The sequence below is a fragment of the Pempheris klunzingeri genome, chromosome 15 (genome assembly GCF_042242105.1).
Source record: "Pempheris klunzingeri isolate RE-2024b chromosome 15, fPemKlu1.hap1, whole genome shotgun sequence".
In the NCBI taxonomy this organism is placed as follows: domain Eukaryota; kingdom Metazoa; phylum Chordata; class Actinopteri; order Acropomatiformes; family Pempheridae; genus Pempheris; species Pempheris klunzingeri.
In genome coordinates this window covers 23,504,501-23,531,429 of record NC_092026.1, presented here as the reverse complement: position 1 = coordinate 23,531,429, position 26,929 = coordinate 23,504,501, and the positions used below count along the sequence as shown (strand labels likewise).

The following is a 26,929-nucleotide window of genomic DNA, read 5'->3' as shown; positions in this document are numbered from 1 at the left end:
AGACAGACAGACACACAGACAGACACGCTGCAGCTGGAGCTCCACCAGTGTTCAGGAGACGGAACTCGGCGTCGTCGCGCCCGCAGCTCGGTGTGACTCCCAGGAGCTAGCTGACGGAGCGGGACCGCAGCGCGAGCCGGAGAGGAGGGGGGGCACACCGGCACCAGCACCAGCACCAGCACCAGCACCAGCACCAGCACCGACACACAGCCTCTGCCGGACGGACACCCGGACACACTCATCCTCAGGTGAAAGACAGGTAGCTCTAGGTTTAGACTGCTAGCTTGGACGGACACAGCTAGCTTAAAGTGTCCACAGTGAAATAACAGCACTCAGGGTTTGAGGGACTCTCATGTGTTTGGTGTTGACAGTCTTTATTTGCAGTGAGAGCTCTGTCCACGGGCATGAAATAAGTGTAATGGGCCTAATATTTACCGCAGACGTGTGACAAATGTAAGGAAACACCTTCCAGGTGAGCTTGTAGCCCTTTAATGAGGGGGTCCTGTCTCCTCATGGGGAAGGACTGGTCACCTTTCTGTCCTGATGTCAGTGAGCCCAGCCATCCGGCATACAGGGCTGTTGGATGGTTGGAGGAGAATGAAAATGATGTGAATCTTATGCTGTGACATTTGCAGTCACAGTATCTCCACCTGTGGGAGAGTTTGGGTCGACATGTTTAGACACCACCACCACCATCAAACCATCGAATGAGGGGATATCTGTTGGAAGAATGTGCTCCATCCCTCCATCTGAGTTCAAGAAGGGCAGCTCCTTACTAAGACCCAATATGCTGGTTGTTCCTTTAATTTGTCACCCCTCTGTGTTTACCTCTGACAGGGAGGTTAGCAGGCCTACTATAGTGCTTTGATTCTGGCCGGCTGCTGAGACTCAAGTTAGTACGATCTATTCAGGAAGCAAAGCAACAGGTAAACTACAATGTCATTATCCACATTCGAAGAAGAGCCTTACAGGAAGAGATCTGTACTACTGAACTAAAGAGAAAGCAAAAAAGATGTCGACCACTTGCAGCTTCCCCACTGTGAGGACTGCTGCTTTTCTTTGTTTTATCTGTTGGTCACTTTCTAGAGTTTAACTTCGATTTTTTTATGACTGTTCATTAAAAAATAGTCATTGTTTGCAGCCGTAAAACGTGTTTATATATATATATATATGTGTGTGTGTGTGTTAAAAGAATAAGTAAACAAGAATAAGGCTAAAACATCAGGTACCAACTTTATAACTGGATGTGACTTACTGTAAATGTATCTGTTTGGTCATTAAATGTGAATGCCTGCTGTGTGTGTGTGTGTGTGTGTGTGTGTGTGTGTGTGTGTGTGTGTGTGTGTGTGTGTGTGTGTGTGTGTGTGTGTGTGTGTGTACAGAATGCCGTCTCTGTCGGAGCAGCTGCAGGAGGTGCGGAGTCGGGCTGAAGTGTGTCTGTACTCTGGCGGCCGGGTGGCGGAGGTGCGGGTGGGGGTGATGGCTATGGCTAGCCTCCCCTTACCGCCGTGCTCCAAATACCGCCACATTACTGCAGAGACCATGGTCATAGAAAACAGCTTTGGCAGCAACAGGAAGGAGGTGAGAGACAACACGAGCACAAAGTGTGGTGGATTTCTGGGATGTTGGTGCTGAATCCACACAGGATGCTTGCATATGTCCCATAAAGTCGAGGTGTCGCAGGATGTATTACAACGTGGACTGCATCATCCACTGATTGGGCTTGATTCATGTCCAGGTATGCACTCCTGCTCAGACAGGCCTGGACTGGCCATCTGAAGCAGCCCCGGCATCCTGGCTAGCGGATTGGCTTGGAGTGTCAGGCCAGAGTTAAAAATGCCCCCAAAAAAAGGGAGATCAAAGTTCCAACAACAGACCTGTAGACTGCCGGTCACTCTGCTGATCTCCGCTCATCATCACATACAATTGGTTGCACACATATACATCGTCACAATGTGTGGAGAGACAATGGACAGTCATAACATCACAACTACCCTTACTGAGGTGATACTGTTTTAAAAAAACTACCACATGTTAACACATAACTGTGTCACACAAGAACATCTCTCACAAATTATTTTATTTCGATAGATTATAGATTATTCGATAGATTAAATACGAGGATGAGGATTTAACTCTCTGACATCTTGTATTAGGTAATTTATTCACAGATGTCTGGAGAATTTAGAATCCTAATCTGGAGTAAATGTTGGTTTAGGTTCCCAGAAAAACACTAGTCTTTGCCTAGAATAGACATGGAAAGATGAAGAAAACATGAATAAAAGGTTTGTGTGATTTTAGAGAGGATTATATGTGATGTGACCAAAATATTGAACAAAAGTTTGTTGAGCCATCAGCCAGCTCTGAGCAGGTGGGCAGCAGACAGCATGAGACTCACTACCACACATACCAGGCCTGTCCCCCAACCGGAGTGCACACCACGTCACCAAGATACCAAACGGGTGCAGTCGAGGAAGTGACTTCAGTACTTCCTGCCAGTAGTTAGTTAGTTCAGTAGTTTGCTGGTGCAGCGCTGCGTTCCACACCTTGCGTAGACACCACAAGCCCACCAGGACAGCCCACAGGGTGTCCACATGTGGGCTGTGCTGTTTGGCATCATAGAGGCATCTCAATAGATTGTTTGGCTTTCTTTTGGTGCTGATAAAAGACTTGGGGAATGTATTAAGATTTGCTGTTCTCTCTGCTTCTTCTTCAGACCCTTGTATCTCTTCAGCGCTTGTCTACAGCATTGAACATTCTGGAAAAGTATGGATGTAATTTGACAAATCCTAACAGGCCAAAGTACTGGAGGACTGTGAAGCACAACAACCCAGTGTTTAGGGCCACCGTTGATGCTATTCAGGTAACGGAAGAACATGTGGAATAAAATCTGGAATGTAGACTGATTGACAGAAGGAGCGTAGAGTCTAGTCCTGTAGTAGATATAGACATACATAAACCTGTCTTGTCCCACACCTGTCCTGGTCCTTTCATGCATCAGCCTAAATGTGTCCTTGTCTTGTCCCAAACCTGCCGGAGCCTCTATCAAGCCTGTCCTGAAACTGGGCTGAAACCAGTCTCCTCCTGAACCTGTACCACCCCTGTCCTAACCCGATCTTGACCTTCTCCCGAATGTATTGTCACCTTATCTCACTGCAACAATCTTCTCTTTTACTCTCAACCTTAAGGAATGATCAAAACAAAAATGTAGTTCACATTATATCCTGTATATCCTTATATCCTTTCTCAGGGAGGACGAGCAGTGCTCTGTCTCTATGGTTACTCCAATCAGCAGCCAGATGGGCTCAGCTTCCCTGATGATGTCACAGATCCTGATGTGGGCCGAGTTGCTGCAGTTACACTAGAAGTGATGAGTCTAAGGATGGAACTAGAAATGCTTATTAAGGTGTGTGTGTATGCATGCATGTGTGATTCCTGCATGCTTGCTACAAACAGCTCACTGATTTTTGATGAGTTCATTCCTTGGCATCTGCTGTTTGCAGCAATTGCATGGACATTCCTAATAATTGTGTATTTGTATTTGCTTCTTACTGTGCCAGACTTTCCCCAGATTGCTGTAGAGCCAAAGAGTGCTTTGAATGGTCTATTGAATATTATACTAACGTACAAGTGGTAACAGACTCTGATGTGCAATATATGCATCATATTTTTGACAAATGTGAACTCTTCTGACTCCAGAATACCACCTCTGCACTGAATACAGTTGTATGGTTCAACAGACTAAGATAACATTTTCAGGAAGTAGAGGGTGGAGTATTACTGTTCAAAGGATTGCTTCTGTATGATTGTTAAGGGTATTAAATCAGCTGAAAGGAAACGACCATATACATCCTTCAGAAAGTTATTTTTTGAGAATGTGTTGTGAATCATATGGATATGAATGCATTTTTATCATCACAGACACTAAATATCATGCTTTTTAAATAGGTGAAAAATGTGTAGCAAAGTAAAACAGACTGAAGTCATACACAGAAGTGCTTGGAGAGCGGGGTGTGTGTGCCCCTGCAAGCTAAAATCATGCAAACTGCTCAGTTTCATGTTTACTGAAAAGAAAAAACTACACAAATTGCTCCAAATATGTCGACAAGCCAAACCAGTGCAAATGGTATCACCCAGTTTATGATACTGATGTGAGTGTGATCATGAAACAGGTTATTGCTGTAATCATTGAAAGAGGATGTTTTAGAAGCTTTTATGGGGATTTTTGGTGATTGCATGTCACAAGTTGGGTGGTGTGGTGTATGGAGTCTGCGTGGGTTTTCTCTGCGTACTCCAGCTTCCTCCCACAGTCCAATGACATGCAGGTTAGGTTAATTGGTGACTCTAAATTGCCCGTAGGTGTGAGTGTGAGCGTGAGTGCTTGTCTGTCTCTGTGTGTTGGCTCTGTGGTTGGCAGGGTGACCCCACCTCTCGCCCGAAGTCAGCTGGGATTAACTCCCCCACAACCCTGACGGATACGCGGTATAGATAATGCATGGCTGTCATAAGTTGTACCAGGCACTGCTCTGGCATATGTATACATGGTTTTGTACTAATTTGCATTGCATTTTTTGCCTGATTTCTTCTTTGGTTTGATCCCAGGAGACTCATCCCCACCCTGAGTTCTATGAGAGAATCACTCCTACACTTAGACACAAGGTAGAGTCCATCATATCACCGTCATTACGGTCATGCCTTCAGTTATGTCATGTTTGATTCAAAGAATACACACACACTCACATCTCCACCGCACTGAAAACAGGAATTGTCTACCTTACAGGGGATTTCTTTCTTTCTTTCTTTTGTCACACTTCCCAGTTCATATCAAGGACGTATTGAGAAAATGGAAAACCATTTTATTCCTAGTTTAAATTGCTGACAGGCTGCATATGCCAAAAGGGTTTGCAGACTATCCAAATTGATGATGAAAACAAATGTGTGTACACTGTACACAGAATGTACTACAAGTTGAGTTGATTCTAATCCATTCCGTAGCAGCAAACATCTCAACTAAGAAGTTGCACCCATCAACAACGGTGTGTATTATCATTAGTGCTAGCTCAAAAAGAAAATACAAATGGAGGATACTGAAGTTCACAGTAATCCCCATTAAATCACTTATTGGATCAAATCCATGTACGTCTTGTATGGTGTCTTGGACTAAATCAGGATCAGCATATCACATCAACACACTCATAGGTGGAAGACGCAGAAGTTACTTTAATTTTGGCCACTCTAGAACAGTTACTTCCTGTCAGTATTGTAATACTGTGCATAATCTGTGTAGGGGTTGGAATTGACGCAAAAGGAGAGCTTTGTCTCTTGTCTGCTGAAATATTGTTATGAGCTTCTTTTATTCTGATCTCTATGATGACATGTAGCACCAATTCTTCAAGTCTTCCACTCACTCTTCTCTCTCAGGATGTGGGTCTCAACACTGACGCTGTGGGCTGCCACTCTTCCTCCACGTCATGCCATTCAGACAGTCAGGCCAAGTCTCTAGCCTTTCCCCTCCACCATCACTCCTCCAGGGACAGCAGCCATGGCCGCTCCCTATCTACTAACCATCATAGTCTGAGGTCCATTCAGGTCTTTTCCAGTTCCTCAAACAAACACCCAGGTGAGGAGACAAACCATTGTCTCACTGCAGAGACTACTTAGTTAAGTGTGTCCATTTACAAACACGCTGCATACTGTTGTAACAGCTACAGTTCACACACACATTTTCCCCCTTGCCTGCAATGAAAAGTTTCTTTCTGCGTGAAAATGGTTACACATTTTTAAGAGCTGTTAAAGTGTTAAAACACTCTATTTTATTCTAGAACATGAATTCCAATTAATCTCTATTTGTGTTCATCTAACCACTTTAGAATGGACACAAGGTCAACACTGTACAGCATTGTATCATGTGATGCACTTCATTTGAGGCCCATCGCACAGTGAAGACACTGGCTTGTATCTGCCATTCCTGGGAGTGAATGTGATAAAATACAGTAGGATCATGGCATATCCTGGTGTGTCCAAGCACATAACACCACAGTGTACATGATATGACAGCCAGAGGTACCTCCTGATAGACTCAATCAAAGCATAGCAGCTCTTTAATAACCATGTGAACCAAGAACTCACCTAGAACATCCAGTCAACCTCTAACAACACTGCCATCTAATAACTAAGCCTGTTATATGCTAGCCAACCATAGGCAACTATGCACCACAGATATACTTAAGCAATTAGAGACTACTAACATTTTACCATTCAGGAAACAGGTCACTCCTTTTGAAGATATTAATTTGTTTTTTTTAGTGTTTCAGTCTTTTTACTCCACCATTTACAATAATAGTATTCTAGTTACTTACAATAATTAAAAAAGAGTACTGTGAAATGGAACGGATTAGAGTAGTAAATACTACTGACAGTGCTTGTATGGCTATCTGCTTTTCAGAGAACTGCACTATCTGTGAAATATTCCGCATCTCTGCCCACTGCCTCACCTGCCTCCAGGGGCTCTGCTCAGAGTGTGACAGGCTGTACCACTCCTATCCTGAGAGGGCCAACCACCGGCGAACAGCGGTCACATTATCATCATCATCGTCACCATTTCAAAACAGAAACAGCCACAGGTCGGGATCAATTGTTCTGGCAAAATGAACTGATTGAACTCTGAACCCACTGGTCCACAGTCAGTAGTGACTCACTCAAGAATTACTTGCACTATTTAACTTTTAACTGATGAGGTAAAAGGGCTCAGCGGTGTATTTGTCAGCACTGCTAACAGGCAGTCACGACCTGCTCGCTGCTCAGTGGCTCTTTTGTTCATTTGTGGTTGGATACAGATTAGTTGTTATGATGTGTCTGTGTGTTCCACAGGAGGGTTCAATATGTTAATTCAGAATAGATGGAAATCAAATGCAATTGCTTGCTTGCTGCTAATGGCTGGCTAACTGAGCTGCCAAGACTGTGCTTCCTCTCAGAGGATGTATTATCGTAAACAAGTTCTACCAATGTGACTATGGGAAGAAGGTCTATACATACTGATCAAACAATTTACAGTGCTTTTTCCCATTTCAGTTCTTCCACCTGGCGTTGCCTTCACTGCACTAAAGTCAACTCTGTCCAGGATGTGCTGTGTGAGGATTGTGAGTGCCCACGCATGGAACTGGTCACCTCTAAAACAGATGAATCTCAGCCTGCCACCATCACTGGTGTGTGTTGTCTCTTGTATCTCACAGCTCTGGTAATCCCACCTCCTTCATTTTACGTTCTGGTTTCTAGCTTTCTAGTTTTCTCTACTACATAGAAACTGAGATACAATTTATAAATGTATTCAGAGGGTGCTGGTCCTGGAGGTGTCCTGACAGATTTCAGTATCCTGACAGATGCCAAATATTATCTGTGTTTGCAAACAAACATTTTAATTACAAAGTGCCGCTGCCCACCTGAAATCAAATGATTTCCGTTCACTGTAGGCCGTTTCTCAGACTCAGACAAAAACAAAGTAGAATAAAAACTCTTTGACAACAAACACAATAACCAAAAGCTATTGCTGGCTCATATCATTTTACTCCTTACTGTCAGTTTATAATTGTTAATTATTTTTACTGAGCATCATGAACAGATAGTTTCAATTATGTCAGACTTGAACAGATCTGACCAGAAAAACACTGATACTGGAAATCCCGATCATACTGTTTCTATTTTGGGCCTATGTACAGCCTCAATCATCAGTATTTATGTAGAAATGGGCCCCTTAGAGGGGTTCAGGCCGAGTTGAGACCTCTAGACTAAATGGGACATTTAGTTTTCTGCTCTGTTTTAATTTCATGTATATTTTTGCACAAACTGTAGCCATCTCTGTCATGGTTCACTAGGCCATTATTTGAATACTAGCCTTTTGTTTTATAATGTACACTTGATCTTTAAACTCTTTAACCCTTTCATTGTCACCAGTGCCTAATTACTTATTAGCAGGAAATGGCCACCACAGCCATGGTACTTTTGGAATGACAAAATACTTTTGACTGATAATAATGTGAATAGAGTTAACTTGATGTGTGTACCTGTGTGCGTTTGTGTTCATTTGTTATTGTGTTCATTTGTTATCCTCAGAGTGGCAGTGCAAGAGCTGTACCATGGTGAATTCAGCCAGCAGTATTCTGTGTGAGGTGTGTGAAAGACCTCGTTTGGCCACACGACCTCCAGTGACTCCATCACACCCACCCATCACCCCTCCCAGACCACCAGCACCAGTGCTGGGCATGCCTGGCGACCCTGACAGCCAGGTGTGTGTGTGTGCACCCGTGTGCATGTGTGCGTTTAATGTTTAGCAAAGCTTCTTTTTAGCCATGCTTGCTTTGGATCAGTTACCATGGAATTTTAGAGAGGCCTTTCTTCAGACGATTAAGCCTACTCACTTTGGTGATCTCCTCACTTTATGTCTAGCACCACCATGAGGCTTACATTTTAGGCTTTAGTTGACTTGTCATAACAACTATTGGATGGATTGCCCCAAAATTTTGCTCGGATATCCTTGCTTCCCAGTCTATGAATTCTACTGATGTTGGTGATCCCCTGACTTTTAGTGTCACCAGCAGGGCAAAGTTTTCACTTATCCAGTGAAATATCTCTATGGAACAGAGCTCTGAACGCAGGATTCCAGAAAGATGAGGGGAGATGGATATTGTATTGACATCCATGATGCTTGGTGCTCAAACGTAGTCAGAGTTGATGCTCTATGCTCCAGATGTCAAATTAATGTTATGTATGCTGGACAGTCACCCCATATTTCCCTGCTTCTCCTGCCAACTTACTCCGAGATGATTAAAAGGGACTATCAGAAAATAACAAGTTACAGCAGCCCCACAAGTTTTGAGTCCATAGACTGGTACATGGTCAAAGGTGCCACCACCCAGGAGAACCAATCTGGAGTGATCACAAAGACAGTAAAATTATTCCCCAACCAAAAAGCATGCATGATTGAGTAGTGCCTGTCAGTCAGGTGACAAGGAGGCATACAACACCACCAGAAGTAGACTGAAAGCTGGCATCAAGGAGGCAAAGTGGAGACAAAAGGAGAGACTGGAGAGAGACTTCAGATTAGCAATCCAGACCATCAAGGGCAAAATAGCAAAAGGTAGGAACAAGCACAAGCAAAACCAAGGAGTTGATCATTGTTTTTAAGAAAAAGGAGCTCACACCCCTGTCTGCATCAGTGGAGCTGAGGTGGAGAACAGTGAACAGTTTTAGGTTCCAGGGAATCAGCATCACAGAGAACCTGTCATGGACATCACATATCTCCCCCCTCAAAAAGAAAGCTCAGAAATGGCTGTGTTTATGAAACTTCAGAAGGCAAGTTTCACATGCCAAATTCTTGTCAACTTTACAGGTGAGCAATAGAAAGCATCATGAGTGGAAACATTGAAGCAGGTGATTGAAACCATGCAGAACATCATTGGTACCCATTTTCTTTCATCAGATGTCTGCTCAGAGCCCTCCAATTACATGGAACTTACTTTGTAAAAATGTATGCATATTTACGTGCATACTTCAAAGAGTTCTGTATTCCCTCATATGAAATGTGTTGTATATGAGTTTTTGAAGTGGGTAGTCAGCTAGTGCTGAGCAGCATCACAGCAGGTCAGCACTAGCATCCCTCTGTATGTCACACAGATATCATTTAAAGGAAAGTGAAACACAATACTATGGCAACGTAGTCAGAAAGGTGTTTTTTTTTTTTCCGAGAACAGGTCTTTTTAAATCAAGTTCTTACAGAGCCTTTAGGGTGAGTTAGAATGAGGCACAGAGTGATCCCCTGCTCTGCAGCAATATGAGAAAAAAGACAATGAATCCTCACTCCACCTGATCTGTATTCATGGCCATTGCAGGATAAACACATCGACCCCTGACTAAAGCTTTCTGCTGACCAGCTTCTTCAAAGGCTCCTTAAGGACAAACACAGTCACTGTACATTAAACTCTTCACCATATAAAAAGAATCCACATTTGGACCTTTGACAAGTCAGAAAGAACAAACTCCTGTGTGCACACATATCATTTTATTGCTTTTTTACAACAGAATTGATATGTTGCCTTGTGTCTTTGTTGTTGAGTATCTTAGCTCTCTAAAGGAAGCTAAGAATCTTGAAGTGTTTTACTTTACACCTCTGGCAGTTAATGGACAAAGGATACCAACCAGCTGAGCTAGGGCATACCAAATAGAATATATTTGTTCATCCATCCTATATACATACAACGTTGTCACATAGCAAATTCCATAATTTACAGTCTTCAGTCTTTCAGTTCTACCAAGAAAATTCCTCTGTATATTAGCAACTGCATACCAACTCAACGTAACTACTTTAACTGTCGAATTATCTTCCATTCAAACCCGATTTTTTGACTAAATTACATAACAGATAAACATAATGTATGTCTTTTTTCCCTACAGTTAGTGCAAAATCACACACTGCATTCAAATCCAGGTCATTTCTTAAGAAACTATTCAGAAGTTACAGGGTTTGTAAATTTCCAGTGTTCATGTATTCCGCTGGCTTAAGATGGATTATAGTTCAGGCCGTGTGGTTTGTTGATTTTCATTCATTCAGTTTTTTTCACGTTTGCAGGTTATGTTTCACCCTTTGTGTAGCTGCTGACTCTCTCCCTCTCTCTGTGTCTCTCTGTCCAGTGGGTGTGTCAGTTCTGTACCTATCTGAACTACTCTCCTGCTACAGTGTGTGAGATGTGTGACCTGGCTCATCCAGAGCCTGCACCCCTGCCTGTGAAGCTCCGTCCTCCCTCTCCCGTCAGAAGGGTTCCCGCGCTGCCCATCAAACCCAAAGAGCCTGCCTCTGAAGACCTGGACTCCTGGAGGCAAAGGCTGATGAAGGAGGAGGGGCTGAGGCTGATTCAACTGATTAGAGCAAGTCACTATGTTACTTGTTATTATAAGATGTTTCCATGAACATATTTTAATGCAGATTTTAAAATATTGCATTAGAAGAAGGTTGATGCGAAAAATGTGAAAATTGTTTCACAGTCACTTGAGGTGGCTTTTCGAGTCAATGCTCGAAATGGGAGATGTAAACACCTTCGCCAACTAACTTCTGACGTACTGAACATTTAAACTTTTTTCTTTTCTTTTTTATGTTCTCCTTTATGTCGGTGTCAGGATGGGGAGAAGAAAGGAGTGAGTCCAGAGGAGGTCTACACAAGCACGAGAGTAGCAGGGGACAGTGGCACCCCACCCTGCAAATGGTTGAAGACAGAGCTTACTCTGCTGTTAGACCAGATAAGGATATTGGTGGCAACTTCCTCCCCTCGTTCTGCCTCTGACAAAACCATAACTGATCACACAGTCAGTATGATTCTCTCAGCATTAATGTGACGCTATTTAATCCTGACAAATAATTCCTGTTTTCTGTTATTGACTTACTTTCCTTAAACACAGAGCAGACCATCTGAAGCTCCTGCTGAGGATGCTGGGAAAGAGTTGAACCCTGCAGAAACAGAAATTGTGATCCAGTTGTCCAGAGCAGAGGCCAAGCAGGCCTGGCTTACAGCAGGGGGCGACATTGAGAGAGCTGCCACACAAGCTCTGAGAGAGAGACTCTCCAAGGTGACAGATACAGCTCCTTAAACTGTTAAGAGATGCAAAAGATATTCCATCAGTCTACCTTTTGTCTAGAAACAATATCCCTTTCTTCACCTACCCTCTCAGATAAAGGAGCTGTGTGCACTGGGCTTCAGTGATGAGGCTGACTGTCATGACGTGTTGAGGCAGAGTGGTGGTGAGGTGAAAGGGGCTCTGGCCCTGCTGCAGCGACCCCTTCTGGAACCCTTCCACAAGCGGATTTGGAGTGACAAGCCCGAGCCTCCTGTAGACATCCATCACCCTGACAAACAGGTGAGACCAGGCAGGTACAACACACCCCAGTCCAGTCACTGAAAGTTCCATCTCTAGCCTTCTATATTCTGTTATCAATATGGTATTTAGAGCTTCCAGTGAAGCCAATACAGCCTTAAACGTGCATTCTTCCTAATGGCCAGCATGGGGCAACACTGACTCCAAAAAGAAGTCTGATTGTGTGGATGTGTAGGAGGAAATGACCCTCCCTCTCACTTGATATATTACCTCAGCAAACACATTCCTAATGACTTTATTGTCTCAGTTGCTAGTTAGAAAGACTAAAATAGATGATAAAGCAGACTATGCTTTAGGGCAGGACTGCCTTGTGACTAACCAGTCAGAGGTGAGTTATGCCTAAAGCTAACCAGTCATAGGTGGGAAAAAACTCATGCATCACTTCCCGGCTGCAAGATGGTGATGACCTTAAACCAAAATGGCGATTTTGAAAATGCCAAACTCAAGACTTCAAAACAGCAGTCCACTAACGAGTGGGCATTGTCTGATATACAGTCTATGGCACAGACACCAGAATTATTTAGTAAATGGAAAAAGTGTTCAACAAACCAGAATATGTTTTATATTTTAGATTCTTCAGAGTAGCCACCGTTTGCTTGATGACAGCTTTACACACTCACAATCAGCTCCATGGACGGGTTTGAAGGAGCTCCCAGAGGTGCTGAGCACTTGTTGGCTGCTTTTCCTTCACTCTGCGGTCCAACTCCTCCCAAACCATCTCAGCTGGGTTCAGGTTGAGGGACTGTGGACACCAGGTCATCTGACGCAGCCTCCATCACTCCTTCTTCAAATAGCCCTTACATAAACCAGATGGGATGGCATGTGTGCCTTGAACTTTGAATAAGTCACCAAGTGTCACCAGCAAAGCCCCCCCCACACCATAACACCTCCTCCTCCATGCGTCACAGTGGGAACCACACATGTAAAAACCATTCGCTCACTTTTTCTGTCTCACAAAGACACAGTGAGTGGAATCAAAAATCTCCAATTTAACTCATCAGACCAAAGCACAGACTGGTCTAAGGTCTATTCCTTGTGCTTATTGGCCCAAACAATTCTCCTCCTCTTGTTGCTCTTCCTTAGTAGCGGGTTCTTTGCAGCAATTGGACCATGAAGGCCTGATTCACTCAGTCTCCTGTGAACAGTCGATGATGAGATGTGTCTGCTACTTGAACTTTGTGAAGCATTTCCATGGCTCTAATCTGAGGTGCTCTTAATTTGCGGCTGAGGCTGGTAACTGATGAATTTATCCTCTGCAGGAGAGGTGACTCTTGGTGGTCTTTTCCAGTGGTGGTCTTCATGAGAGCCAGCTTCACCGTTGCGTTTGATGGCTTTCACGACTGCACTTTAGGATACATTCAATATTTTCCAGACTGTCAGACCTTCATGTCATATCTCTTTACATAGCTGAGAGGCTCTTGCCATAATATGGATTACAACAGTAGTAGAATAGGGCTATTCATTCTATAGAACTTTATACCGACCCTACCTCTAAGTAGGCAAGGATTTCCACAAATTAAACATATAACACTGTGTTTTACTACATAATTCCATGTGTTCCTTCATAGTTTTGATGTCTTCAATATTAATTTACAAAGTAGAGGATAATAAAAATCCATCAGCCAGACCACCAACCAGAAAAACCATTGCATAAGAAGGTCCAAACCTTTGACTGGCACCGTATGTAAAAGTGCCACACTTCAGTTTTAAAGTTGCACTAAATAATAACTACAAGGAAGGACTACAACTATAACCACAGAGAACCGTCACCACATCTGTTTCCGTCAGCTCTGCTTAGCATTTTAGCCATTTTTCCAGCAGCAATAGGAAGCAGCTAAAGAGCTAAATATTTCCCTCAAAAGTTGCCGGAGACCAAAAATGAGCTAAAAGGAGAGTGAATGTTGGACTGACATTCTTTAGGTGGACAGAGAACTGAATGCTATTTGGTGGCTCCAGTGTGGTTCTATACTACAAGGTGTCTCTGTAGAACTATGTTTGAATGAAAGTATACAGGAAGTAATGCACTGCAGAAAGCAAAAAGAAAGTATGGTAAAGCTATGCTGTAGCAATGCAATGTGCTCAGTAACAGAAATGTGACTGCTTCTGTGTAACACTAATGCTGCTATGCCTCTGATGATTGATTTTTAAGAATACACTTGAAGAGCATAAGAGCAGGCTGGATAGCTGGTAGAATATGTCAATTCTGTCATTGTTGTATCCTGTTACATAATTCCTTTCGTCCTTTCCAGCGCATATGTCGGAGATTGCTAGCAGTGTACAATCTTCCAAGCTGGGGTCGCTGTGAGCTGGCACTCTCGCTGCTTCTGGAGCACAGTGCCCCCTACTCACTGGAAGATGTAGTACAGGCTGTACGAGAGTCTCATGACAGGGAGTTTATTAAGAGAGTGCTGGCCAAAGAGTGTCCCATCTGCCTCTCTGTCTTCCCCCACAGCAAGGTATTTAGACAGTAATGTTTATGAGTTTTACAGTGTTGAAGCATATCTTTGCTAATTTCCTATTTTCTTGCCCTCCCTTCTTTCTCAGATGCAGTCTCTGACGTCGTGCCAGTGTTCAGTGTGTTGTGGTTGTTTTCAGCAGCACTTCACGATCGCTGTAAGAGACAAACACATTAGAGACATGGTGTGTCCAGTCTGCTGGGAGCCTGACATCAATGACCCTGAACACCTTAATAGCTACTTCTCCACGCTCGACATTCAGGTAGGGAAGCTCATAAACCGAGAAAGGCACGAGAGTAACGGTGCATATGGACTACTGTTGGTGCCTGGTCACACTAGAAAGTGTCCTTGTCAGATAGGTGGTAGTGGAAGTTTGGTGACGTAATGACTATTTGCACTCTCCGCTAAAGAGAACTGACTCCAGACCATGACTACTTTGTGGAGCAGCAGAGCAAGGCGCCTATAAATAAAATTTATTATTATTATTATTATTATTATTATGTATAAGCAAAGTTCCTCCTCTCAGCAGTCATCCTACATCCTACACCAACACACATCTCTTTGGTTTGTGTAAAGGTCACAGCAACTATCACACAGTCCTGCATCAGGCTAAAACTTCATGATAATAAAGCATAAATGTACTAACATAAAAATGTATTAACATAAGCGTGCCTGCACATTTTCTATTTCCTAACAGGAGTATTTCATAAAAGAAGGCGACTCTATATCAACAGTCTTCTCTAAAACCGTAGATAAAAATGGTAGTTGAGAAAATGTTTAAATAGGCAGGCTTGATTTCTTGTGTTGAGCTAAGGACAAAATAGTTTGACCAACACACTAACTTCTTTGAGAAATCTGGCAGGCATAAAATCTGAAGCACTGAGCAAGGCAAAAGGAGTTTAGTTTGTTAAGAACGATAAAAATTACTGAGAGATCATAGGTGTGACTTTAGTTTGTTGGCTAGGAGGAGGGTTTGTTACTGATTAAATGGTTGTGTTGACATGACAGTGTGTTGTACATAGGTAGACATTAGTTCTTTTATAATTTGACATGAAACCACCAAATGACATCAATATGACATCATCACAGTTCTCTTGCTCCTGTTGAGACACAGCAGACGATTGTTGTGTTATTGTGTTATGTCCTGCAGCTGCGAGAGTGTCTGGAGTCAGAAGTCTATGAGCTGTTCCATAAGAAGCTGACCGAGCAGGCTCTAATCAAGGACCCCAAGTTCCTCTGGTGCTGTCATGTGAGTACATGATGTGTGTCATTTCAACTATGTATTGTCCGTTTAGTAGAGCTGATATTTTTATTATTGTAATTAGCTTTAATTAAAGAGTGTCTCCTTCTCCTGTTTCCTCCTCTCCTCTCCTATCTTCTCCTCTCCTCAGTGTTCATATGGGTTCATATATGATGGAGTCCAGCTTAAGGTCACCTGCTTTCAGTGTCACAACAGTTTCTGTGCTCAGTGTAAAAAGCCTGTAAGTATTGTGTGTCTCTCACCCCCCTTCCTGTTTTGTACCATCTGTATTTGGTGTCTCACAAATGATATATTTGTTTTTTCTCACTCTCACTCGTAATGAGATCTTTTAAGATGTATCAGACTAATTTTTAAATACTCACTTCTGTCCCATACATTTGATCACACTTTATACTGTATATACACAGACAGGCACAGGAAAATAATTGGACATCGACAGTGACAGGTTCAGTCATACTCGTTCCCCCAAGTTTCCACCATCAGCATTTTGTAGCATCGTAACCAGAGTGATCATCTCTCTAGCTTTCTTTAGATAAACTCAATCAGGATCTACACTCAGTCGCCAGTTTGTTAGGTGCACCCAGGCAGATCAATACAACTGTCCGGTAATAAACCTTCATGAATGTTAAAATGTTCAGTTTTTGTTGAAAAAGTATCAGAGAGGTGCTCAGTCAATGTGTTTCAGCATTGTTCAGGAGGGCACGGTTTGTGGTGCAATGGAACTGTATTGCATTATACAGAGACATGTTCACAGGCACTGTATAATACCGCAGACACTGTCCGTCGATTTTACTCTTCCATTCATCTAACAAGCACTTGGGAGGAGATGTAGAAGGAGAAAGATACAGTGTGCAGCAGATGTCAGGTGACGTGAACTCTGTGAACCTAAATGCTCAGCAGCAAGCTGGTCACTTCTTACTTAGACACCTCAGTGTTCAGAGAGCAAACATACAATTAACTAATGACTATACATTTTATCCCCTAATTAATCACTGACCATAAGACCTTACGAGCATTAGAACTCTTGTTGGATCTGCTCCCCCACCGTCTTATTCATGGCTGGACATTGTGGACCAATATATCTGTCACCATTCCATTAATCAGAAATCTACAACTGTGACTGTCCTAACCATCACACAGGAATGACATATCTTGTGAGCTGGAGGCTTGAGACTTTTGCAGCTTTGCCAACTTGTCACAAATAATTAATAACACAAAAGGGATGTCCGCAACGTCTCCATAACCTAATACATAACCTGCTAGCTGCTCGCACCAAAATTAATTGGTCTAAACTTTCAATTCAGATTTGAGAAGTTAGCCTTTGATTTCAGAATTAGTTTGCTAATAGTTAACTTAATAGTTCCCCTCCTTTCCAATATACCATCTATTTTCCTCCCTGTAGCCATTAAAACGATTGTGCTGCTTCTTGCTCGTAGTTACCAAAAGGGCTCCTTTTTTTAGTGAATATTTAAGATTATCAATATATATATATATCTGTTTTTTGTATTAGAAATAATCAATTTCTTATGCCACCATATTTTTTAATAAATGTCACCTCTCAACCTAAAAACACGAATGACTGCTCTCTTTGATTTTAACTTAACTGAATTCATACTGACTACTTTGATAGTAAAGTTATATGTTAAAAACAGTGAGCCAATTTCGCTGAACTGAAGAAAACGGACTTTAAATCCAGTTCTCTGTAGTTCATTTTTAGCACCATTTTATTAAAGCATTGACTTCATCAGGGAAGTGGTGGTCACAAGTGGAACATACAGAATATGCATGTTTGGGTATTGTCTCTGCAGTGGGAGTCTCAGCATGCTGGTCTGTCCTGTGAGCAGTACCAGTCATGGAAGAGAGAGAATGATCCAGAGTATCAGAGACAGGGCCTGGCTGGATACCTCAGAGACAACGGCATCAGTAAGTACACACACACACACACACACACACACACACACACTCCTTTCTTCACTATTATTTTCTAGCAGTGGTTTTTGAAGGTAATGTGTAGTTCTCCTGTAGCGAGGGGTGCATTAATTATAGATTTGTTATCTGTGTAAAACAAACGGTATGTTCTCCAACCTTCACTTGGATTTAATTAATTGGATTAAAGGGCGGCTGTGGCTCAGTGGTAGAGTGTCACTGAACCCCAACTTGCTCCTGAAGCAGCTTCAGTGTGTGACTGTGTGTGAGAACAGTCTCCTCCAGCTTACATTCCTCCTGTATGATTGATGTGTGAATGGGTGAATGAGGATGTCATGTAAAGCGCTTTGAGTAGTTGAAATAATTAGAATGGAGAAATACAAATACAGACCATTTACCAATTGAGCAAATCACAGCAATTGACACTCTAATGGACTTCAAGGTGTGATTAACCATCTTAAACGTGCATGGTAATAAGCACCCAAATGATTATTAGCAATAGAAATAGTAAAAGTACATCACATAGAGAGAAACACCACTAGGCCATGTTTCAAACCATCAACTCTGCATCTACTGATGAGACCTACTGGTGATGAAGCAGCTCAGAGATGTACACTGGTGCCTGACAATGCAGGGCTCTATATGTAAAAACAAAAACCTTAAAATGAACCTTGAAGGGAAACTTGAAGGATAGGATGGGTGTGATGTGAGTTGATCCGTTAGACCTGGTTGGCAGCATTGCAGCAGTCTTCTGGACCCGTTGTAGGAGGAGATACCCCTAAACTGGAGATAATATCTCCTAAGGGACATATACAAGGCAAATAATATAGGGCTCAGGACAGAACCCTGAGGCACAACACAGGAAAGAGCAGGTGATTTAGACATGTAAGGACCAAGTGACACAGAAAAACTTTCTGAAAGGTAGGAGGAGAACACCCAGAGACGCCCATCAGGATCCTGTGATGTACAGTATCAAACGCTGAGGTGATGTCCAGCAGCACCAGAATAGAGCGTTCACCCACATCAAATGACATCATTATATCACTGCCTGCGGCTGTGGCTCAACGGACGAGTGGGTTGTCCATCAATGGGAAGGTCGGCGGTTCGATCTCCAGCTCCACTAAGTCAGCATGTCGAAGTGTCCGAGACACTGAACCCCAACTTGCCCCTCCAGTGTGTTAATGCGTGTGATAGAATAGTCTCCTCCAGATCCTTAAATTCCTCCTGTATGAATGTAGCTTGGAAATAGGCCTGTAGTTTTGGCTTTTGTTTAGAAGAGGCTGTACAGCTGCATGTTTAAAATAAGCTGGGACACAACCAGATTGCAGAGAGTTATTTGAAATATTGAGTAGGCATGGACCAAGGGACCCAGCTGCATTTTCGTCAATATCACCAGGGCTTGAGGAAGTTTTTATACTGCCCACCAGATCAATGAGGTCTTGCAGAGAAATTGGAGAGAATTGGTCCAAAATTAATGACCGAGTTGGATAAGGACTTAAGGGACTTAACAGGACTTAACGGTTGCGGTTACTGGAAGAAATGAGTTTGGTAAAATGGGTGGATCTCGCATCCTTAACCGTGTTATCAAATTCAGCTAAAACATTGTAGTGATCAGACAGTTCTTGAAATATGCACACACATCTGTGGTAGAGATAGAGAGCCACCATATACTCACACACACACTGGCTGTGTTTCAGTAGTAGTTTCATTCACTTACCCTCAGCCCTTGGTATTATGTAACAGCACATGTCGAACAGAGGGAGGAGCAGGAGGATCTATATGGGATGCACCTTCCTTTGTACACTTTCAGCCCAAACTATCCAATAAGGATGCGCCAAATGTGTAATTGCAGTGCATTGTGGGTGATATAAACCTCTAGAGTGACCATTGTTCACTTGTTCCCTCAGCCCTCTGAGGGTCAATCACAGATCACTGTAGAGGGGAAAGTCCACGAGTGCTGTTGGAGCGACTAATGGAGAGCAGCCACACTTCTGAGGTAGAGAAGCCGCCATTTTGGAGAGGTGTTAAATGCGGTGGCCATATTGGAGAGGTCAGAATCCACTAAGTGTTTTCATGACGTTGAAGGCAGAGTCTGCAACGATGGAGACACTAGCAAGAGTAACTAGATTTGTAAAGTATCCAGTCAATATCGAAGTATCCCACCCCCTCCCTTAAGGTTTTCCCTTTGATATTGTGAACTAAAGGGTTCTTTTTTTTGTCAGTTTTGGATGGTACAGGCCTACAGAAGTGCATTGTGTTGTGGGTGTGTTCCTGTACTGTTTTGGCCTGTGTGCCATCAGTGGGTCTTACACCATTTTGAATTGCCGGTCGGCCACAACCTGGATCCAGCCGTCACTATCCCTGTTATTTCATAGCCTACCCCATATTCTATCCCATCAAAAAACACAACGTTGATATACCTGTATCTAGAAATGTTAGTATAACATATTTTTGGTTCAGAAACTTTGAGATTCAACATATTCGTAGTTTGCAGAAACATTAAACATTTTCTACTGGCAACTGGGCTGCTGCACACTAGATCAGAATAATTTACCCTAATGTACTGACACTGCCTCATTCTGTTTTCCCGCTTCCTCCTTCTCGCCATTCGCATCCTGCCTGTCACTCTTCCTCTCCAGCCTGTCCTAACTGTCGCTTTCAGTATGCGCTGTCTAAAGGAGGCTGCATGCATTTCTGCTGCTCACAGTGTCGTTACCAGTTCTGCAGTGGCTGTAACAACCCTTTCCACACTGTAAGTCTGACACATACTGTTGTCCTGTCTCCTGTTTTTACGCTGTGATTGAGACAGTATTGTCTTTTATAGATGAAATGTTCTTCAACACAGCCCTGCTCTGTGTTTAACACTGTTTGCAGAACAAAGGTATTTGCTTGTTAAATAGCTCTGACATAGCAAGAAGCACTAACACACATGCAAAATGTTTGTAGCAAAAATACATGGTCGCACAATAAAAAGAAAGAAAGCGAGAAAAGGAACAAACTATTAAAATCATTCATCAAACTACTGCCACAAGCAAGAATGGAGCTCCACATTTCCCCAAACTTCTTACGTATCTATTAGACGATTTAATTGAATGCCTGGTGGCACAAAGCCTGGGGGGAAAAAGCAGGTGACTTGTGAGAAATTCTTATTATGTTAGTTTCCATCAGCAAACAGGATAGAGGAGAAAAACAAACAGGTGGGTCTTAGACATGGTGTTGAAAATATGAAATCATGTTTTTCTATGGCAGAAAGTCACTCCATTGCTGAGTTGGCGATTTTTGTCAACAAGAGCAAAGTAAGTATTTGACCTGTAATAACAAAACAATGCTTAAAATGTAAATGAAGTGTTTAATTAACCACTAACCAGCATCAGAAATCAATATTTAATGTGTCTAAAGCGGGAACATCAGTAAATCAGTGACTGACTCTTCCCATATCTGTTGCTTTATAGTGTACTGTATGAAAGGCAGCAGGCCACATGTTCATAAATGTTGCAGCCTCCAATTTAAGACGTACCATGTCAGAGCACAGTTTCATGACACTGTGTTATTATTCTCATGACACCAGGTTACCTCTACACAGTCTGTCTCAGTTATAACTGTGCATTAATGCATCCTTTGTACCATTTTTCAAATCAAAGTGGCTTGTCATGTCTGACATACGTGAACTGGTGACTGTCCTCTGTCTTCCTCAGACCTGTGCTGTGGATGAGTGCAGTGTGTCTGGATTACATGCCCATCATCCCAGAGACTGCCTCTTCTATTTGAGAGACTGGGAACCTTCCAGACTGCAGGCTCTATTGCAGGTACACACAAACGCATATCATCTGCATGTGAATGCATATTGTTACCACACTTGAAGCTCTCAGCTCTTTTTCAAGGTACATTTTGTCTGGTTTGTACGTTTGTTCAATAATTTATTTGCTTGCAAGTTACATTACTGTCATACATATGTGATTGAGGTTAGAAACAGTGTAAGTTGTGATCATTGTGATAATGTCCTCTCTTAATGGAATCTGAGCCTGTTAGCTGACATTATGAAACATAATCTGCTGGTTTTGTTATGGTGACGAGGTATTGGATAGATTAACAGCAGGGCACCACACACATGGGATTACAGTCCAGCATTTTTTTGTTTCTGATAGCCATGAAATAATGCCTTTGTTGGTTTATAGCCAAAAATACATAATTGTTTATCAGAGAAGTTTAAAATCATTTCATTTAAATATGTGAAATTTTCATAACGTTAGCTATTATTTACGCCACCAATCATCATAAAACAGCCTTTACAATGAAGTGAAAGAGAGAAGGAATGATGAATACAGATTCTGTTAACGGCATTCATTTATCCTAAACTAACTGTTTTAGTTGACTTGCCATGAGCCTTGTAAACTCTGCCTCTAATTATATTTGGGTACTATTTGAACACAAACGGCAAATAAATAAAGGCCAGTAGGATCCCCTGAGACAGTCATGGCCAGTCAGCACTTCTGTTCTACTTTCAATTCATTTGGGTCGTGTTCAGTGACAAACCACGATGATCGTGTCTACCTCCTTGAAGTGCTGTGGTTTGAGGAATGTTGTGTATTCTGTTTTGCTCTGTCTTCTAAAATGTTGTGCTGTCTATATATTGTTTCTGTTATGTAGTTTTATGTTTTGTCTTCTGTTAAATGTTCAGTTGAGGTTTGTTGTTGCCGTAGTTATGTTTTGCTGATGTTACTGTGTTTGCTAAAATGTTTTAGTTTAATGTTTTTATCATTTTTTGTGAACTGTTGCTACGTTTCCTACCTTGCTGTTGTTTCATTTGTTGATTTGTGTTTTATGTCTTCTGTGTATTCTGCTGTCTTTCCTTTTTTGTAACCCATCATAGTAAACAGTGTTAAGATGTATGATGTAAGGTAAGTAATGAGAGTCTTTCTCTGTCACTCACAGAATAACGGAGTGGCCTTCAACACTGAACCTCCTCCTGGAACACAGACAGGTAGGGCAGGTCTCACACATTTATAGTTGTATACATGTGGGCATGTGTGAGGGTTGTTATCTTCATTATTGTTGGAATCCTTTTGTTAACTTTATGGTCATTGTTGAGGTCGTAGTTTGCGCTGCTGTTAAATTGCATTGTGTTCTACTGCTTGTAATATTTCGGACATCACATTTATATCAAGAGAGAAACAGAGGGAAACCAGTGGAGAAGGTGTTGGTATGAATAATGTCACTGACACTGAGTTAAATGCAGCCAAATGCTCACTTAAATGATACTACACACTCAGATGAAATACTTGCTTCCCCCAGTGGCATGCAGGGAAAACAGTTATTTTCTACATCTAGTTATTTTCTACATCTATATGTACATGATTAAATGTATGACTGTTTTGGTTGTCATTCCAGTGCGAAGACAAGGGGGTGAGATGTAACCCTGCAGTGACCCTGCCTTCACCTTTTGTCTGGTTAAAAACTTTTAAAAAGCACCCATAAAGGTGGGGGGGGGCATCTGTGATCTTATGAATTCGATTTAATCAGCTGGTGCACAAATGACAATCATTAAGAGTCATAAAATCAGCAACACATGACATTCAAACCTTTTTGACAAATGGACTAGCAAAGCCTTTTACAACCTGTTTTCTGGCACAGATGTCATGATCCTGCCCCAAACACATTTTCACATGATCAAATGAGTGAATGACAATATAAGGCAGATTTAGAGCAGTACAAAAACTAATGCTAATGTTGGTGGTAGAACATTAACTTAAGTTGTTGTCCTGTCACGGGCAGATACACATTTTGGTTTGGTAAGGCTTTCTTTATATTTGGATCACTGATTGTGTTTTTGTAATAAATCTAGTGGAGTAGTCACACACAGTCTTTAGTCCCTACAGATCTAAAGCCGTACAGAGTGTTGTCGTACCTGCAGCTGGCTCTGTTTAATCACTGTATTGGTTGGACCAGCACATTCAGTGGCCTCCTGTAGGAAGTCATGGTGGTGTGCAGAGAGAAGTACATGTATCTGCATGGCTGCAGGCATGTCAGTGTCGGTCTGTAGCTCAGTCACTTCACTGAATCAACACCTAGTTTTTGGATTGCTGTGACAGTTTTTGTAGCCATTCATACATTACTAGCAGCCATATCATACCGTTTCTATGACTGTTCCTCTTTTGTCCCCCTGCTCTTTGTCCTCTTTTATTTGTTCAGGTCTGTGTGGAGTAATAGAGCAGAAGGATGAGGGAGGGCAGCAGACAGATTCAGCCTGTGGAGCTCAGACCCAACCCGGACATGCTGGACTCTGCGAGTATGACGGTTTTATCAGTCACACATGCTACAGTATGTGGCTTAGGCCTCTGAGTCATTAGGACTCCCCAGGTTCAATAAATGATCACCTTTGTGCAACCCTTTTGAGTGATCATGCCTCTGTCTGTCTGTCTGTCATGCTTTTGTGGTTCCGTCAGCCCTTTGCTCCCAATAACAAGGCCTTTTATATTGTGCTCCCCTTATTTGTGTGAGTTGACACAAAGAAAAATTCTGAAACATTTCTCTGTTTTTGTAAATATCCTTATTCCAGGTTTGTTCACTCAGCAGTGGTGCGCTGTATAGTCGGATGGATTCTCACAGGCTGTCAATGTTTCTATTGTTCCTGAAATAGTTCCTAAAGTGATCCTAACAATGTCCTTCACCACAGTCATGGTCATCACACTCCTGATGTGTACTCCACAGTCCACTTGAGTTAGAAGCCAGTAGTTGTACTTTTACCCTCCGTTCCATAAATCCAGTAAGCCACTATAAACCTAGATCACTGCCCAGTTCAAAACAACACAGTAGAGTATACAGTGAATACCGTGATGAGATTGTCTTATGTACACAGATTTGTGATTATAGGCCAAAAGTCCATAATAAATAGGTTTTTAAGTTTCTCCAGTGCCCTCCTGTGTTTATGTGCTTTATGTGCATAAATGTACAGGGATGTTGTTTTCATCTCGACTCCTCTCGAGTATCGTAGTCTAGTTTGTCTTGCAGCAGTAACAGTATTATTTTTTCCTCTTAGAGGTATTAAAATGGTCTGAAATGCCGTTAAAATTGTAATCAAATACGTTCAGAGAACCTGGCGTCCATAATAAACGTTATTACATGACTTCACACTGTTATACTGTAGTGGACACAAGTACACAGAGGAGAATACATCTGAATGAATTTGTCCTCACAACATTGTGAAAGAATACAGAGAAAAAGTCACTCAGTGTGATAGCAGTGCTCGTGTTCACTTCCCTGCCTGCTCTGAGCGCTGGTGTTTGTCGCCCTGTGTGACTGTTATTGTAAAGCTGTCTAGTGAAGTCATTGTGTCCCCAGGTCTAAGAGACGGAAACTAATTACCATAAATTGCCCAGTTAGTCTGTCACTGACAAAGTCGGTGTAAAACAGTTGGGTGAATTCCTTGTTCTAAAACAGCTCACATGATACATTTAGTGCACTTCCACAGCACTAATTCCATCAATACAACAGAGCCATGCCAATTGTAGTTTCATACTGTTAAACTACTGTCAGTGAGTTATTTGATTATAACACCAAGCTACAAACAGAGACCCTTGCTGCTCCGCTGGAATGACTGTTCCCTAAGGTTTTAAAGGCAGTGAGAGCAGCAGAGTGGGAAGTATGATGAATTAGTGCTGTGGAAATGTACATTATGCTTTCCTGCAGGATAAGTGATGTTCTGTGGTTCTCTGTGCAGCTGAGGTTAATTAAAGTTCAGCAGTAGGACTAGGTAGGATGGTACCATAACGTGTACAAAGGATGGCCAAAGCTCCAGAAGAGTTGTTTCTCTTTAACAGATAACACCTCAACATCTCATTCTGACTTTTCATCTGTTACCATCAAATCAGAGCTTTGTTCTACTGTGTTTTCCTGCTAACGTGGTGCCGTTCTGGTATTCAGGAAGCATTACCGGGAGTACCTGGTCAGCCTGATCAACAGCCACTCTATTGACCCCGCTCCCCTGTTCAGCTCCAACGAGCTACTGTTGGCCTGCAGGAGATACAAGGTGGACGAAGCTCGCAGCGACGGAGAGGACAGCTTCACCTACTACAGCAGACTGCTTGAGGTGAGTGTGTGTGTGTGTGTGTGTGTGTGTGTGTGTGTGTGTGTGTGTGTTTGATTGTCTTAGTCACGTCGGCACCACGGCTGGATGGCAGTGTGGGACTGCTGGTCCACTAGTAAGCATCTTAACAGCTATTGGAGTGCAACTTGCAAACGTGACGGCTCCAGTCAACTTATGCAGGTGCTTCTTTCTAGGATTTCTCCACAGATTTATGGTCATGTTCATTTTCAATCTGTGTCTGACAGAACTCAAACTATTCTGATTCAGCTTTGCACACCAACATGTTCCTGCTGTAGAACACTACTGTCCGAGGGAGACTTAGCTCTCAGATTTACAGAAAATAATTGATTTTCATGAAGGTCTGCTTATAGATGGAGTACAAAATGACAAAAGCTCGTTGTTATATCTTGTATATAGTTTGTTTTCTGTGTTTGGTTACGGCTCCACTAGCATCCCTCTGTGATCTCTCCTCAGAAACTGATGGATGAAGTGCCGCTCGGCGACAAGGTGCCACGCAAGAAATAACGAACACACTCATGTCCTATTTTCCACACTTGTGATCATGTCAACCTTTAACCTTCCATCTCAGCTACAAGAGCCAGAATGAGAAGAGTTTCCTTTAGGTTATCTAATATGAAATAATAGAAAACCCCAGGAACTATGCAACCTCCTGAAGTAATATTCAGCAGGTCAAAGACACAACACTGAGTTAGAGATGAAAAACAGACAGCTCAATCAAAAATGCTCAAAGAAAAATAAATTGTACTACGTCAACGTGGCCATAATGTTGAAGTAACGGGATGTACTTTTTATATCCAGTCTCTCATCTCATTGAGTCTTGAAACATTTAATAATCACTGAGTTGCTTCGTGTTGTCCTGAGCTGCAGGATGAGTGAGAGTGTAAAGAAGTGACACAGTCAGCATCCACTGTTTTTATGACTGTCATTCTTCAGCTGTAATTAAACCCAGCGTGCACTGATGGCAACATGTGAAATATTCCCTCTATCTCTGACATCATCATAATGGAAAGTCTTTTGCTCTCTATTACTGGATTTATTATTTACTGTAAACTCAGCACTCTTGTCCCTGTCAGGGACCTGTAGACACGGCCAGTCATCTGATTGGTCAGCTGTCACAGGCTTTCTGCAGGGATTCATGTGATCCTCTGAGATGAACCCTCTGTGGCATGAAGCATGTGTTACCAAGGTGAGCTGAGCTGGCTGGTTATCCCACTCACCTCACTAAATGATCTTGTTATGCACACAGGTAGAATCCTGTGATTA

General features: G+C 42.3%; 1 protein-coding gene across 1 annotated transcript; it reads left to right on the top strand.

The window, feature by feature from the left end:
- The first annotated feature begins 1,383 nt into the window (after positions 1-1,383).
- On the top strand, positions 1,384-26,929 carry rnf31 (ring finger protein 31). Its single transcript, XM_070845015.1, has 23 exons — positions 1,384-1,581; positions 2,717-2,863; positions 3,251-3,406; positions 4,603-4,659; positions 5,422-5,620; positions 6,446-6,623; positions 7,072-7,205; positions 8,110-8,282; positions 10,684-10,917; positions 11,167-11,352; positions 11,446-11,613; positions 11,716-11,901; positions 14,169-14,375; positions 14,464-14,637; positions 15,526-15,624; positions 15,767-15,856; positions 17,445-17,559; positions 20,202-20,314; positions 21,258-21,368; positions 22,495-22,543; positions 23,752-23,848; positions 25,483-25,648; positions 26,120-26,929. Exons 1-23 carry the CDS (start codon positions 1,384-1,386, stop codon positions 26,168-26,170), a joined length of 3,288 nt encoding a protein of 1,095 aa, XP_070701116.1. The 3' UTR covers positions 26,171-26,929.